General features: G+C 55.7%; 1 protein-coding gene across 5 annotated transcripts in view; it reads right to left on the bottom strand.

Moving 5' to 3' along the window:
• Window positions 1-15,446, bottom strand: part of COL27A1 (collagen type XXVII alpha 1 chain) — a 135,643-nt gene extending 120,197 nt beyond the window's left edge. For 2 of the 5 annotated variants that reach the window (XR_004424630.1, XM_033122637.1), the window contains exons 1-4: window positions 15,083-15,446; window positions 9,678-9,749; window positions 7,255-7,325; window positions 2,210-3,942 (exon numbers count right to left, since the gene is read on the bottom strand). Coding sequence is in view for 4 of the 5 variants with exons in the window: in XM_033122637.1 (XP_032978528.1) it covers window positions 2,210-3,942; window positions 7,255-7,325; window positions 9,678-9,749; window positions 15,083-15,138 (1,932 nt within the window). In the remaining variant the exon portion in view is untranslated. Of the gene's footprint in view, window positions 1-2,209; window positions 3,943-7,254; window positions 7,334-9,677; window positions 9,750-13,405; window positions 13,899-15,082 lie in introns of those variants that run through there. The other 3 variants (XM_033122638.1, XM_033122641.1, XM_033122639.1) reach the window with 3 other exon arrangements.
• Between the last annotated feature and the right edge of the window lie 291 nt (window positions 15,447-15,737).

The raw sequence follows: 15,737 nt of genomic DNA, 5'->3' as shown, positions 1-15,737 counted from the left end.
TAACCCTCGGGCTGGAGGAGCAGGAAGAGCCTTTGCTAGAAGTCAGGGACCCGGAGTTGCAGCCCAGGCCCTGCAAGAACATGCTGGACGCTGTTGGCCAAATCTTTTGTCCCTCTAACCCTTGCGCCCTCATCTGTAGAGCAGGGATTAATACACACATCCTGCCCCTCCTGAACCAGTTCCTGTGAGGTCCTAAAAGGAAATGCCACACGTGGAAGTAACAATAAACATGATGGGGATAGAAACAGAAAATTCTGGACACTGAGCTCTTTCCTTGAGGCCAAGGACGGGGACTGACATAGCTCTGAGACCCCCAGCCTCCTGGCTCTGAGTCCTAGGGTCTCAGAGTGGATACTCACAGGAGTGGGATGGAATATGCTGGAGTCTGGAGCTGGGGTGTGAAATTCAACTCTGCCTCCTACGTGCTGTGTCCCCTAGGGCAAGTCCTGGCCCTCTCTGGGCACAGCCTCCAGGCTCCTCACCTGCCCGGTGAGGAGGGTTGAACTGAATGATGCCTTAGCATCCATCCACTGCACAGGTCGACTCCAGCACCTTCGATCACAGGGAAGCTCAAGGAGAAGATCTGGAAGGAGGCCTCACCTCCTGCTGAACCACGTCACCAAACGCAGAGGGGAGTATGCAGCTTGGGCGTCCTCCAGGCCCAAAGGCAAATTCTATACCCTAAAAACTGTTCCTGCTGCAGTTCTGCTGGCTCAGACATGGCCATCCTCTCTCTACCCCACACACAGTTTGGGAGGCAGGGTTGGCCTCCTCCACTCAGCAGAGTGGAGACCTCACCACCCGCTGTCAGAGGGGGCATTGCACCCTGTTTCAACCCCAAAGCCAGCACCCACACGGCTTGGAAAGCTGAGCAGTCAGGCCCCCGGCACCTGGTGCCTGAGTCAGGCTGGGTAGCCTAGAGGGGTATAAAGGGTTCCTCCTTCTTTCCTCTGCTCGCAACTCTCTACCCTGCCGATTGCAGAACACAGGGACTTGAGTACAACGTTGACTTAATTGCAAAGCAATGCATACGATTTCCATACGTTCTACAATATGGTTCTAATAAAAACAGGCCCTCAGTCCCCTTGGAGACAGGCTGAATAAATATTATTCCTAATGATTATTAAAACTCATTAAGTGTGTTTGTAAGGCCCAGGAATTCCCAGCATCTGCCACTGTCTCCACATTGGAGGGAGCCTACCGTCAAACACAGAGCCCAGAAGGGGGAAACCACACGGTGGTCACCGCCAAGGCAAGCGAACGGAGCAGAGGCCCCAGCTTTCTGGAAACTCCACCCCATCATTCCCCGCCCGGAGGAATTGGCCTCCACTGCAGAAAGGTCGTTGCCCCTGGAGACAGTCCCAGGCAAGTTGGAGGCATTGACCCTGAGAATGTCTCCTACACGTGGAATGTTCTTTCTCCTTTCTTTGATTGCTTGGGTCCACCCTGACCCTCCTCACCCCAAACTCCACTACCAGGGACCACAGATCAAATGTCTACGGGATCCAGGCAGGGAAAGGACCATGCTGGAAGACCTCTGTGGGAGATATGGGAACTGGCACAGACAGGAGCGGGCCTGCCCTGTCTAAAGAGGCAGCCCTGACTTGGGCACAGCCTGCAGGCCGCTGCATCTCTCTGCCTTCCAGGAATAGCTGTTCACCAGGTCTTTTATCAGAAGGACACTTTTAAAATGTTAGTAAGTCATTAAATACTTTTAAACAATGCTGCCTGTGACAAACAAAACACATTCAGGACTACCCATGTGCGGCCTTTGTCCGAAACTCCCAGACAATCTGGTGGGCCAGAGGAACTCTGCTCTAGGAGTCAGGAGCTGACCTTCAGAGGCTGTATAACCTGGACCCAGTCAATTCATGCTTTTCCGTAAGCCACTTGACCTTTATAGTTGGGTTAGCAAAGAATGACCTGGGGCCTGGACCAACCAAAGCCCCAGGGTGCTTTTCACCTGGGGGGTGGCCACCAGACCTGAGTCTGGCTCAGTGGACCACAAATCCAGAGCAGGATGTACGATCATGAACACAGCAGAAGTGGAGGAGTGAGAAACCTGGGTTCGAGTCAAGACTCTGCCTATAACCGGCTCCCTGCTCTAAGTTACCGCCCTTCCTCCACCCAGACCAGGAGTAACCACTTGACCTAACTGCCCGTCAGCCACTCGAGCTCCAAGCGACATGCATCCCTCACCCAGTCTTACCGGCAAACCACAGTCTCCCTTGGGCCCTGGAGGTCCCATCAGCAGCGGGAAAGGCGTGGGTCCCACCAGGTGGAAGAATGAATAGCCACTGCTTGTAGGCCAGGGGCTGGAGGACAGGAACCGTGCTGGGGCCACTGGAGGGGCCGGGGTAGTCTGCCGGCCTGGCCGGGGCTGTCTGGGGCTGGGCCTGGTTGTCAGATCATTGAATGGGACATCCCTGGCTGCTTTCCCGGGTCTGAGGGGGACAGGCTTCCGGCGGCTATTCTTGGGTCTGGCTTTCTTTGTGGCTTCTGATCCAGTGGGTTTCTTGCTTCCGGTGGGGACTGAAGTAGGAGTGAGGGTGGAAGGCATTGCTGTGGCTAGTGGCCGAGCAGTCCTGGTAGAGCCAGGACTGGGGGCAGGTGATGGGGGCAAAACAGGGAGTTGAGGAAGTTTATGCACGTCGGTGCGGACATGAGCCGGCTCACGGGCATGACTGCTCATCTTGGCCTCGGTCTGGGTCACGGGGGGAAAGGGCTTTTTAGAGACACCTGTGGCGATGGGTAGGGGCCGGGCACTGGGTGGTGGGGGTCTGGGCATTACGGGTTTCCTCTGGATGGGCTGCACTGTGGGACGGGTGACTTTGGCAAGAACTGGCTGGGAAATGGGTAGCACTGGCTTCTTGGTGGGTGGGGATAACTTCGTGAAGGAAGGTGCAGCTGCCTTCTGGGTAGGGCGGGGGCTTTTGACAGGAGTAATTGAAGGAGAAGGGGCTGAAGGCTTGATTGGGTGACTTTTGGGGATTTTGGTGGCTGTGCTCTTTCGTAATGGCTGGACAGGTTTAGGGGAGCTGGCAGGAGAGGCTGGGGGCACAGGAGAAAATGCTTCACTGGCTGACAGCTTGGCAGGTGGCCATGGGGTACGGGCCGGGTCCCCCACTGAGACAGGCTTGTGAAAGTCTGTGGTGCTAGTCCGTAGGGGCTTGGTGGGTGTGGCGGGCACCACAGTCACGCTGGGCCCCCTGCCTGATGGCCGTGACCGCAGGGCTGGCATGGCAGTGGTCAGGTTCTCCAGGCCTAGCAGGGCAAGGTTGGTTTGGAAAGCATAGGGTGCGCCAGAGTCTCGGAGGAAGGGGGGTCCCAGCGGGGGCCGGTACATGGCAGCCTGTCCACACTGCTTTCTCAGGTGGGTACAGTAATTGTGAGCGACCTGCGTCACAGGGTAGATACTGAACTGGCACAGAGCACCTTCAAACTGAACTGCATGTGGACTCATCTTTCCCAAGAGGAAGGAGCCCTCAGGGTCAAGTGCTGGGTCCCTGGGGAAAGCCAGTGGGACAGGCACCCGGCGCTCCCCACAGGCTGTCACCAGGGTGACTGTGCGGCCACGGAGCTCCAGGGCTAGGTGGTGCCAGCGCCCGTCATGCACGTCGAGGTCAAAGGCCACGGAGCGTCGGGGCCCCAGGTGGACGACTGTCTTGCCGGGGAGGAACTGCAGGCCCAGCTGCAGCTTATGCTTCTGGCTACGGACGGCGAAGAGGAAGGCATGGTTCACCCGATGGGAGCAGAGGCTCAGCACCAGCGCTAGCTCTGTGCCCAGGGCGGCAGGGATGACAGCTGTCGTGGGGGCCTGGAGCCGGGCCCGCTGTGTAACAATGAAGCCCGACTGGAACGGAATGACCCCTGGGGGAGGGGGACTCCGGCCACCCGCTGCCTTGGCCCAGCTGAGGCCCAGCCGCTGGAGGACGTCCACATCTGGAGAGGAAAGGCAGAGGGGAAAGGGTATGGTCAGGGCCTGCTGCAGCCCCAGACCCCTCTAGGTGCACAGGTGGCTGAGGACAGTCCACCCACTGCTACCCGCTGCCCCATGGTTATGGCAGACAGCACAGAGTTGGAACCAATCCCTTGACTGGCTGCATGACCTTGCATATTGTGGTAAAAAACACAGACTCTGGAGCCAAACTTTCTGAGTTCAAATCCCAGCTCCACCATGTACTAGCCCTGTGACTTTGACTTTAGTGCCTTGGTTTTCCCCATCCATTAAATGGGATAATAGTAGTATCAAACACAGAAGGATGTTGTGAGGATTAAATGAGCTAATACACTGGAAACAACGTTTCAGGCACAAAACAAGCATTTTCAAATGATAGATATTAATACTAAAAATAATGATAATCACCAAATGCTAGTGCTAAGAGTATTAGAACCGCTCAATGTGACCTGTTTCCCCTTCTCTCTGCCTCAATCTCCTCCAGGAAGCAGTCCTATGAGTGAAGGAGTCGGGTGACAAGAATGGATGTGTCACTGGAGCTTGGTGAGGATGTCCAGGGGGCCTGACTGGTTTTACCACCTTTAGGAACCTACCCAGTCCCCTTCCCACCCCCGAGGTCTCTGTTTGGCAGGAGCAGGCTCCAGGGAGCTTCTACCTGCATGGAAGGGAAAGGACATTTCCAATGACTACCCCCTCCCTTGTGGCTTTGGAGAAAGCAGAGGAAGTCATCAAGACACCCCTGAAACCTCTGTCCTCTGGCGAACCATGGTCTGGCCGGGTCATATCCGCCCAGTAATTACAGCGGCGGGGCTAGCCAGACAAGAGGAGGGCTTCCAGGGTGTTTATGGAAAGGGATCCTGACCTTGCCTCTCAGGGGCCATTTCACCTCCTTCGGTCAGCTGAGCTGCCAGTGTCTGCAGAAGCTGGCTCTGAGCTCCATCTCTGCAGGCAAAGAGAGGCTGCCTCCGGAACTGAGGTCTGGGTCAAGTCTTCAGGCCCCCCCACCCTGAGCTCAGCACCCCAGCACCCGAGTGCAGAATGCTCTCTGCCTCATCACCCAGTGTGAGGGATGTGCATTGGGCTGAATGCAGCACTTAGCACTTAGTAGGCCCTCAGCTGAAAACTGGGGGATAGATGAACAGATAGGTGGGTAGACAGTTAGTCTGGGAGAAACTGAGAACCTGGCTGTTGGCAACACAGCAGCATAACGGTTCAATAGCAGGTTCTGAAGACAGACGGCCAGACAAGACCACCTGTGAGTCTGGACTCTGAGCCTCAGTTCCCCCCGATGCCAAACGGGGCCACGAAGACTGCGTACGTCCCAGGGTTGTCGGGAGATGAAATGGTGGTCTTCCTCATCTCCTCACCCATGCTCTGCACCAGGTACCTCTACCCAAGTCTCTTCCTGACTCCCGGGCCTCAGTTTCCCTGCCAGTAAGACAAGGGAAACCAGGCCATAGAGTGCTATCGCTGTTCTGAGAACTCTGTAGCATGCTCCTATTTCAGTGGCTTGGATTGAAGACCCTTATTCCTCCCTAGGACCCAAGGGCCTTCATTGCACTTCCAATTCCTCCTTTCCCCCACCTCTGTCTGCCCCCCGGTCCAAAGCTAAAATAATCCACTGCTTAAGGACTCTCTGAGTAGTAGTGTACTTTTCTCTAATCACGTAAAACCCCTTTATTATCACAAAGTACTACTCACTACAAATAACGTAAAACAGAGGAACCCCTTGTTAGGGAAGAGGTAAGGGCAGGAAGCTATCTGTTGTCTCACCTCAGCAGCCCCCAGGAGGCTCCCCGCAGGCACACATCTCTCCCTGCATACTGCAGCTTACAGCCCCTTGCACTTGCCCAGGGGAAATGACACCTGGCCAGGCCAGGTGGAACCGATGAGGTTTCCCTTATCATCCTCTCCAGGACGGTTTCAAAGCTGACACCAGCCAATCTCCAGGCCTCCCCTGCAGTGGTAAAGCCCCAAAACTCTGACACCTGTAGCTGGCAGAGGTGGTCACTGCTGAGCTTCTGGGAGTCTCTGACCACTATGGGCCCCACAGCAGATAGAGAAGGCCTGTTCTTGCCCAAACTCTCCAGGTAAATAAGTTAGTTAACAATAGTAACTAATATTTATTGAGCACTTACTATGTTCCCAGTGCTTTACATGCATTATCTCGCTTGATTCTCTCAATCATCCATGAAGCAGGTACTGTCTATTATCCCCACTTTATAGATAGATGAGGGTCAGAAAAGTTAGCTATAATAACTTGCCCAAGGTCATGCAGCTTATCATAAAAGTCACAGCTGGGGTGTAAACCCTGACTGCCTGGCTCCAGGGTCTTTGTTCTTAGCCACCATACTACTCTGAGCCCCTCGGGCTGGTTGGAACGCAGGATGGAGACACATCCAGAATCCCATCAGGGATGAGGAACTGGGGACAGGGGAGTGAATGCAGCGCAACGCCAAGGACCCAGCCAGCTGGCCACAGCCAGATCCCTTTATTACATAAACCTGGCTCCACACATCTCCAGCCTCTCCCCAACCCCCAGTGCCTGACTCAGGACTCTGGACAGCTGTTCACCTACTTTGTGGGGGAAATAGCAAGCTCGGAAAATATGACATTTGCACAAAATGTTGCCAGGCAGCAGGAGTCTCTTCCGGGCACGGCCCTCCCCTCCCAGGGGCCCAAACCCTGCCTAGCCACCGGGTCAAGCCACAGGGGCTCTGGGAGTGCCCCCTGCCTACCCTGCCTACCCGGCACACAGCAGAGGGTGTGGAGGAGGGGGAGGGGCGGCTATTTTAAGAGGCGTTGTGGCTGCTTGACAAACAGATGTGGGAGAGGTTTCAGTTTCAAGGGGCAGCTGTGTCGCCAGCCCACCGCTGCCCCGGCCCCCTGGACAGCTCCTCAGGGATAGTAGGGAAAAGCAGGATCTCATAGGAGGGGGAGGGCAGGTCACAGGCTTGGGTACTGACAGTTGCAGCCTCCTCTCACAGTTGTCCCAGGAAAAATAGAGAGGACTGAGGCTTAGTGGCCCAAAGGGACTTACTCAGATTGTGCCCTGGAGAGGAATGAAAGCATCCCCCTTCCACATTTCTGTACTGAACCCTTCCTACCCCTTACGAAACATCAAACATGATTGTTTCAAGCCTAGGGAGAATTTGCCAATGACTGGCTCCATTCTACTGATGAGAAAACCAAGGCATTGAGTTCCAAATAGGGGCATGGATGTCTCCTACCCCTGCCCTCTCAGATCCCTTCTGTCCTGCCTTGTCTCCCCCTGGACAAAGAGAAGAAAGAATTACCTTCAGGAGCTCCTTGGGTGGAGGCCAGGTAACAGGCAAATGAGACCAAGATCCAGGTGAAGAGAAACCCCCTAGAGACCAGGAGACACAAGCAAAGGCGGCATCATCTTCCACCCCTTGGCCCAGATCCCGCTGGGGAGTTGGGAGTGGATCACCCAGCCCCAGTCCCACCCCAGTCTTGCCCATGGGAGGTGGGAGGCAAGGCGTGGGCTCTAGGACCCCATCAGAACAGTCCATGCTCCTGGGTCTCCAGGCACAACCTCTTAGGGCAGGAGCTGCTTATATGGTGCAAATACAACCTCACTTTATACGAAATGATAAACTAAGGTCACAGGGCAGGAAGCCCTGCATTGGGAGACCCAGCGTCCAGCTCAAAATCTGCTGTCAACTCACTGGGCAACCAGGGGCCAGCCCCCGCCGCTCGCTGGGCCTCAATCTCTCCATCTGTACTATGGCCTCATGACCTTGAGGCCCAATGGGTGGCAGAGTCAGGGCTGAATGGTCTGTGAGAAGACCAGTCTGGTTTGCTTGGATGACAGATGTCCTCAAAAGGCAGGAGAGATGAAAACTCACTCTCCAGGCCCAAGGAAGGAAGAGAAGACCACTTAACCAGGACCAATGCATGCTAAGGAAGCTGTCTAGCTGGGTTTATGCTGATGGAAAATGGGAGTGAAGAGAGATGATGGGGAGTCAGGCAGACTCAGGTGTAAACCTGGCCCCATTGCTTACCACCTGTGTGACCCTGGATGAGTCACTCAGCCTCCCTGAGCCTGTCTCCTCCTCTGCAACATGGCTGACACTCCCTATCTTGCAGACGAGACGTGGAGATTAAATGAGCTCATGCATGTCAAGAGCTTGGCCTGCTGCCAGCCACACAAGTGCTCCTTCGACTGTTCCTGCTGCCCCTACACTCTGGGGACCGGAAGAGTTAATGCTCTGCTCAGAGGCTCCTGCCAACATGAGCAGAGGCAGTGATCCAATTTCACCTTCCTGTGGGAGCAGCCACTGGTGACACCTGAAGCCATCTGGGGCATCTGATCCTCGAGCAGGCAAAGGGGAGGGCGGCACGTGGCCAGAGATGGCTGGCCAGGATGCAGTCAGAGAGACCTGTGACGAGCAGGTGGGGAGGGCTAAGGCTGGGACACAAAGGCTCAGGATGCACCTCCAAGAGGGAAGCTAGGATGGAGTGCTTTGGAGGAATCACATAATCCAGGAAACCCGTCTGCTGGGGTTGATGTCTGGAGCCCCAGGTTCTTCTCAGCTCCGTGGGTGACTTGGAAAATGGAAAACAAGCTCACACCCACTGATTGAATAGCAGTGTAATTGCAGTTAGGATCAATAGTCATCCTGACGTGGACGCTGTGGAAGACACGGGTGGTTACCTCCCCACAGCCATTCTCCCTTTCTGCTTGTTCAAGGAGACATGAACTTCAGAGGTTATTGGATGAATCTGGATAAGTCTAAGCCAATCCTGGGAATTTCATCTGCCATGCCAGTGACGGGCTTGGGCATTCATATGTGACCCAAATGTGGCCAATGAGATGTGAGGGAGGCCTGTCAGGGCCCCTGGGACAGTGTTTCAAAGGGACAGAGAGAAGGTTTTCTTCCAGCCTTTTTATGTTGTTGAGTGAGGATGCACAGCCATTTTGCGCACTTGAGGTAATAAGCCCCAAGAGCATGTGAGGATGGCAGAATGAAAAACTCAAGGGTGTTAGAGGACACTTGAGATACTGAATTAGCCAACCCTGTTGCTGCATTTCCTTTGGGCCTCTTGATATGGGAGGTAATAACTCCCCTCACTATTTAAAGCCAATATTATGTCGGGTCTTCAGTTACTTAGAACATAAGGCAAACTAGCTGAAACGAGGCTCAGATGCTGATGGTGAATCCTCGACAGCTTTCTCCAGCCTCTGGGCCTTTGCACATGCTGCTCTTATTATCTAGACACCACTCTTCAGCCTGGTCAGTTTCAGCTGGGTGTCACCTCCCAGAGCCCACTGCACAGAGCTCACTGCAGCAGGTTTCTTGTATGTGGCCACTGTCTATTTTCTTGTTTCCCTTTCTAGTCCAAGTCCCTGAAGGGACCGCATCTGTCTTGTTCACTCTTATGGTCCCAGCACCTGGCAGGCATGTAGTGAATGTTTAATGTGTTTTGTAGAAGAGATGAGTATTACCTGGTATTGTAGGACTTTTAAAAGTATCTTCCCAAAGCCTTAACTCTAGCAGGCCCGCCCTACGTCTGATTTTTTCCAGGGTTGCTCCTGAATAATCCTTGGTCCCTCCCTCATCCTCTCCAAACCTGCTGCCACCGCTGTGAAAATGCCTTTTGCACGGGGCCAGTCCTCCCTGCCTCCATGGGCCTCACCTCCAACTCAGCACCAGCAATGACTAAAGGTCAGAGTGCCTAGCTGCCCTGGGGTTACCTGGAGAGAAAAGCACAGGCTGACCTTCCAGCATGACCTGCCCACTGGAAGCAAATGGCAGCCTCATCAGCTCTGAAAAGAAATAACAGGCAGCTTTGTTTGCCTTGACAAGCACTGAGGCTTAGGGAGGGCAAGTACTTCTTCAAAGTCACCTTGGTAGGCTCTGGGGTCCTAATTTCTTCAGTACTATTTCCCACATTCACCAGGTAGACACTACAGGAAACTGTGGCCAGATATATTGGGGAAGAACTGTCTCCTGCTTCCCAGCCGTGGCTGTTCCTAAAACACAGCTGCAGACCAAAGGCTCTGAGAAGTCCTGCAATAAAGAAGTTGACTGCACTTTCTGTCATTCAGCAATCCTGAACTTAGAGGACCAGGGAGGGAACTTGTTGTTCCTGAGAACGTCCCCTCAGAAGAAACTGCTCCTCACTTTCCAGTGTTCCAGCAACCTCACTACTTTCTGTTCCATTTCTCTTCCCACCCCTGTCCAGACACCAGCCCTCACTCCTTGAGTCTCACTGTGTTATGTTACATCTACCCTTATTAGAATGCTTCCCAAGCTGCTAAGGACAGGCCAGGTGGAGTGAAGAAAGCACAAGAACCACACATGTTGTTCTCAGTCAATTTTTCTTGCTTGTGGTTATCCCAAAGTGACTACTTTGTAGAGAATAAGAGGATAACTTAGGGGGAAATATTTTCAATCCCAAAGTTCAGGAGAAAGAAGACTCGGAGTGGGGATGGGATCAGAATCTCCTCTTCAATTAAGCTTCCTAACACCATGGTTTCTAACTTAAGAATTTCAGCCCTGAAGGCCTGTTACAAAAGTATTTGTCCCCCATTCATTCACCTCAAAAATTGCCACTGACAGCCTAAGACCTGGATTCTGTGTGTACTTGACCCATAAATTTCCAAACTATAGTATGGCGTTATAAAGTGGGAGAAAGCCCTTTGGGTTCAGCTAGAGGCCAGATGTCCCCTCATTGTAGGGATGGGCAACTAAGGCTTAGAGAGAAGTGACATAGCATGTCAGTGACCCACATCTGACTCCACTACTTAACAGAGAGTCCTTTTCACTTGACTTGCATCCCATGAAGAAGAAACTGGAGACTTACAGGGACTTCCTACTTGCCCGAGACCAGAGTCCCAGCCTTCACCAACAGGAACAGAGATGCAGCCTGGGGAGCCAACAAGCCATCTCAGTGAGCTCCAGGCCTGGAAAGTTGGCTCCCAGAAGGAGGCCCTGCAGATCCTTTTGCTCCCGTTCCAATCCTGTTTAGGCTACTGCTAATAATGTTTAGTGCCTGCTCTGGCTCACGGCTTTGTTCTTCCAGACTTCTGTTTTCACCGCTGACTCGTGGGCCTTGGCTCAGTGAACCCAGGGCTCCAGAATGTCGGGAAGACCAGAGCACAGGGGCCAGAGAGGGCAGGAGGCAGCCGAAACCAGAGCCATGGATTAGGCGTCTGACCGTGGAAACACAGCCTGGCCACACAGCCCTCCAGGAGGGGAACCCAGGCACTCCTTTCCCGAGAAAGGCTCTCTGCCAGCATACCAAGTGGCTACTCTTGGACCACTAGGTTGCCAGAACCCACAGTTGGTTTGCATGGTTTTTCCTTCATCCTTGTTACCTGGGAACACACAGAATTTTGGAGACCCATACCAGCTTGAACACACACTGAGAGCTCAGAGCTGAGACCCAGGGTGCTGAAACACAAGGAAAAGGACTCACAGGACTCCAGGCGTGGCTGTGCACCCCTGGGGTAAGCTGGGAAGGAAGCCGCCCAAAAGACACAGAACAGCAAAGAGGAGTGGACCTCTCCCACCTGCCTCCATGGACTAGCCAGGCCCCATGTGGCCAGACAGTCACACCCAGGCTCCTTTCTTCACACCTTACACCTCTTCCACGGGAACACAAACAGGTCATCTGTCTGGACAGGATGCAGCCCAGAATTTTCCAGTTGACTCACACATCCATTCAAGATGAAGTGAATAATAATACAAATAACAGCTGCCGTTTATTGAGCACTTACTACAAGCCAGGCACTGTTCTAAGCCCCTTACAAGCACCGTCCCATTAACCCTCACAAAACCCTGCTAGCTGGGAACGAAGATGCCCATATTGTGGATGAGAAAAATGAGAAGCAGAGAGGCAAGTGGCTTGTCCAAGCTCGCAGGGCAGAATCAGGATTCACACCGTCTGATGGCAGGGCTCTCTCTGCCCTGCAACCTGCCTGCCCCTGGTGTGAGTCCTCCACCACCAACTGATATGGCACTTTAGTGGTCTGTGGAGAGGTGTGGAAGGGCAAAGCTAGACGACATGCAGGGGTCAGAGGGCACAGGACCTGGGGCCCTGCCGTGGTGAGGGAGGCAGTGAGACAGGAGAAGGCAGAGGCTGAGCCTCGAAGCAGCATGACTGCCCATTTGTCCAAAGCTTGGGCCCCACTCTGGGGTGCTCGCCTGGCACTACTTTTCTACCCAACCGCTGGCATCTGCCCTGGCACAGGGTCTTCTGGAGAAAATGAGTCAGCAATGTGCTTACTGGTGCCGTGTGTGTGTGTGTGTGTGTGTGTGTGTGTGTGTGTGTGTGTTGTAGTGGGGGGTGGGGGATCTCAGCCAGTCAGCTTTTTCCAAGACATGAGAAAGAAGGAGGGGGTATCATCCCCCATTCCATCTCTGAGAGGCAGGGCATGGTGGGTGGGGTGGAGCTACAGCCTAGACCAGCCTCTTGGGAGTGTCCTCCGGTCTTGGGGGCAAGATGGAAAGCCAGCAAGTTCTGTGCTTCCCTGGGCAGTGAGCATGAGCCCACAGTCCATAGGCCCCAGGGGCTGCTCCCATCCTCATTCCCTCCTACACACACCCACACACAGTGACTCGATCTTGCAAGCCATCACTCTTTTACAACTCCTACTCCACAGGCTGGGACTCAGAGCCTCTGGGTCCCAGTTCTGCCTAAGCCCCTCCTTGGAATTCCCTGCCCCTCTCTGGCCCTGAGTCTCTGCATCTGTATGTACAATGAGGGGTTCCACTGGGTGACCTCCCAGGGCCCTTTCTGCTGTGACATGCTGGCTCTCACTTTTTCTTTTACACGCGGGAAAGAGAAAGGAACGGAGACCCTACCCCTCCACGCCAGACAAGCTGGGAGACACTGAGACACACAGACCCAAACAGACTGACACACACGCGAAGATTTCCAGAAACCAAGGACATGCAAGACACTTAGGAGCAGAAGCCAAGACCTGGAGACCTAGAAACTTGGGGACAGTTTCATAAGAACAGCCAGAAACGGAGACCTACAGGCTCGGAACCTGTGGACACCGACACCGGAACACACGGAGACAGCCAGAAATGGAGACCCCTCCTCTTCCAAGTATCCAAAAGCCCCCCTCCGCCCTGCTGCGGGCTGCTCCAGGAGCCACCACTCACCCCCAACCCTGACCCCAGCCTGGCTCTGCACGGACCCTTCCCAGCTCGGCTCCCGCCTCAGCGCCATCGGGCTGCCTGGCCAGGCGAGGCAGGGCCAGGCGGGGCAGGGCGAGCAGTGTTCGCCAACCCTGGCCGGGTCGGGGGCGCAGTCTGCGTTAACCCTTGGCGACCGGCCGCGCAGGGGCACAGGACAGGGCAGGAAGCTGACGTTCAGCTGGAAGCGTACCGCGCGGCGGGGAACCCCAGCCCTCCCGGAGGCTGTAGCAGCAGGAAGCTGGGGAGGGGGCATCCCCTCGCTCGTACTCACCCCCCGCGCGCCGCTGCCGCCGTTGTGCCTCGGGCCCCCTGCGCTGATCCCACTCCCATGGCGGGCCCCTACTTCATGCTCCCGAGCCCGGGGGGCAAGTGTGGGCGCGCCCCATGGGGACGCCAGCCCCCCGCCCCACCGCGCCAGGCCGGCTCAGAGCGCGCGGTCCCCGCACCCCCAGCGCAGCCCCGCGCCCAGGGGCGCCCCAGCAGCCAGGCAGCGCGGCCCGGACCCTGCGGGCGCCCGTGCCAGGCCCATGGTCCCAGGAGTACCGGCGCTGCGCTTGCCCCTGCCTCGCTCTTTTTCTGCTTCCACCGAAAAGAAGCAGGAAAAAAAGAGAGATGATCAAACTTTTGGAGGCGGGCTGCTGGCGGTCCCCGGAGACAGAGCAAGGCCGGGCGAGGGCGCGCAGAAGGCGGTGGAAGCTGCCTCCCCGCTGGCCTGGGGGAGGAGAGGAAAAGGAAGGATTTGGGGGAAATGAAGGCGATTTAAAGACTCGGCCCGCGGTGGCTCTCCACCTTCTCTCCTCCCCGCACTGGGCCGCCCTCTGCTGCCCCCTGCTGCCCCCTGCCGGCTGCAGTCGGGGACACACCTTCGGCCGGCCCAGGACAGCCCAGAGAGACATCCCCCACCCCCCGCGTAAAGATGGGGAAACTGAGATATACGGAGAGAAACGAGTTGGCCACTGCTGCGGGGCGGGATGATCCCAGTTCAGTGATTCGGGACTTCTGGCTTGTGAGGTCCCGAGTTGGAAGGCAGAGATAGAGGGAGAAAGGGGACAGATACTACAGCTGAAAGGAACTCTGAGTTCCAGGGACAGATCTGGGACCAGGACTCAGTGTACAGACTCCCATGACAACGACAACTAGTGTCTTACCCCCCCCCCCACACACACACACACACGTATTTTCCTCTCAGATTCAGAGAGCCCGGGATAACAGATTCCTGGGCACGTACCGTAGTGGGTGGGCTTGTTAAATGTTTTTCGCCCTCCTCATTCTTCCCTCTCCATTCGATAAGAAATGGGAGCTTAACCACCATCCTCACCCGCGCAAGAGTCCACCAAAGACCGTCCCTGAGATCCCACACTGGAGCACAGAACTGCACACTTTGATCCGGCTGCAAACACTGGCAAATTAGCACACCCACACCCCAGTTGGAGCCCTGGCACTAGAAGCCCCCTCCGCCTCAGCCTCCACCTCCAGGACCTGTTCACTGGTGCACACACGTACTCCCACACACGTCCGCCCACACATACCCCAAACTCAGACACACGCTCCCACTCATTCACATGCAAGCCCAGCCACTCACTCCTCCTGAACTCATACAAACACACCCCGGGGTGTCTGGACTCAGTTGCGCTCTGGACGCCACACACGAAGACACATGCACACTAGTGCTTACACGCTGACAAATGCACACTAGTCTAGCCTAGCCAGATCCCCCCAACGTACACACCCCTGCACACACCTCTCATACACACCTTCACGTGCACATACACCCCATGTACACACCCCCAAGTGCACACACGCACACCCCCACTTACACACAGTTCTTCGCTAGTACGCAAGCACAAACCGATCTCACTCCCCGCATGTGTACCCCCTCCCCATACGCACACACCTTTATGCACACACACCGGTACCCCCAGTGCTCCAGGAGCCCCGGGGCACTTACTGGGTCCCTAGGTGCGAGGCTGGACGGTCGGTCCTTCCTCGGGCTCCTAACGGCATTTGTATTCATGGGTCCCGCAGCCCCGGGCAGGGGCGCGGGGGTGCTGGGTCCCCTTCCCTAAACTGGGCGCGGGCGCTCAGAGCGCAGCGGCACCGGGAGGGGCATGAGCGCGCGGGGCTGCGCCGCGGGCCGGGTCCGCCTGCGCTCGAACTTCGGCCGCTCTGCGTCCTCTGACTCCGGCACGGGCTCCGGGTGCGGGGGGCGGCTCATAGGTGCTGGGGCCGCGGCGCCCGCCGGGCCTTTTGAAGTCTCCGCTAGGGGCGGGGAGGGGGCGCTGAAGGCGGCCTTTTAAACAGTGGCTGCACGCGGGCTCAGTGGAGCAAGGTGTCTGGTTTCAGCAAACTTTAGGAAAGGTCCCAAGCTGAAGGGGGGGAGCCAAGCAAGGGAAAAAAAAAAAAAAAGAAGAAGCCGCATAGCTGTGCTCTGCTTCCTGCAGGGGGCAGAGCACCCAGAGCTGCCAGGAGGGAGGCCCAGCGTGGTGCTGGGGAACCCACAGGCTGCTGGATGGTATGAGGAACCACCCCCACCTCTGCACCCCCACCTTGAACCAGAGTTCTCAACCTCCACGTGGACAAGGGAGTGCAGGAACACCTCAAAA

The sequence above is a fragment of the Rhinolophus ferrumequinum genome, chromosome 12 (assembly GCF_004115265.2).
Source record: "Rhinolophus ferrumequinum isolate MPI-CBG mRhiFer1 chromosome 12, mRhiFer1_v1.p, whole genome shotgun sequence".
In the NCBI taxonomy this organism is placed as follows: domain Eukaryota; kingdom Metazoa; phylum Chordata; class Mammalia; order Chiroptera; family Rhinolophidae; genus Rhinolophus; species Rhinolophus ferrumequinum.
Note: the sequence above shows the minus strand (reverse complement) of the source record. Positions and strands in the feature narration are given on the sequence as shown.